This window comes from Ailuropoda melanoleuca, unplaced genomic scaffold (genome assembly GCF_002007445.2).
Source record: "Ailuropoda melanoleuca isolate Jingjing unplaced genomic scaffold, ASM200744v2 unplaced-scaffold53599, whole genome shotgun sequence".
Lineage (NCBI taxonomy): Eukaryota > Metazoa > Chordata > Mammalia > Carnivora > Ursidae > Ailuropoda > Ailuropoda melanoleuca.
The window spans coordinates 1-778 of NW_023226724.1; the positions used below are offsets into that span (position 1 = coordinate 1).

The 778-nt window shown below is 47.4% G+C and overlaps 1 protein-coding gene across 1 annotated transcript; it reads left to right on the forward strand.

Moving 5' to 3' along the window:
* Window positions 1-5: 5 nt before the first annotated feature.
* LOC117799605 (thyroid hormone receptor-associated protein 3-like) lies at window positions 6-773 on the forward strand (the record flags this gene model as incomplete). Its single annotated transcript, XM_034652090.1, has 1 exon — window positions 6-773. A coding segment is annotated over one exon (768 nt), but the record flags the coding sequence as incomplete, so codon positions are not given.
* Window positions 774-778: the final 5 nt, after the last annotated feature.

The window sequence follows — 778 nt, forward strand, 5'->3', positions numbered from 1 at the left end:
TAGATGAGCAGAAGACAGAGAATGGAAAAGATAAGGAACAGAAACAAACAAATACCGATAAAGAGAAAATGAAAGAGAAAGGGAGCTTCTCTGACACGGGCTTAGGTGATGCGAAAATGAAATCTGATCCGTTTGCTCCCAAAACTGATACTGAGAAGTCTTTTCGGGGTAGCCAGTCTCCCAAAAGGTATAAGCTTCGAGATGACTTTGAGAAGAAGATGGCTGACTTCCATAAAGAGGACATGGATGATCAAGATAAGGACAAAGCTAAGGGAAGGAAGGAATCGGAGTTTGATGATGAACCCAAATTTATGTCGAAAGCCCTAGCAGGTGCAAACAAAAACCAGGAGGAGGAGAAGTCAGGCAAATGGGAGGGCCTGGTGTATGCACCTCCAGGGAAGGAAAAGCAGAGGAAAACAGAGGAGCTGGAGGAGGAATCTTTCTCAGAGAGATCCAAGAAGGAGGATCGGGGAGGGCCCAAGAGAACCGAAAGTGGGCACAGGGGGTTTGTGCCTGAAAAGAATTTCCGAGTGACTGCTTACAAAGCAGTCCAGGAGAAAAGCTCATCACCTCCCCCGAGAAAGACCTCTGAGAGCCGAGAGAAGCTAGGAGCCAAAGGAGACTTTTCCACAGGGAAGTCTTCCTTTTCCATTACTCGAGAGGCCCAGGTCAATGTCCGGATGGACTCTTTCGATGAGAACCTTGCAAGACCCAGTGGCTTATTGGCTCAGGAACGCAAGCTTTGTCGGGATCTAGTCCATAGCAACAAAAAGGAACA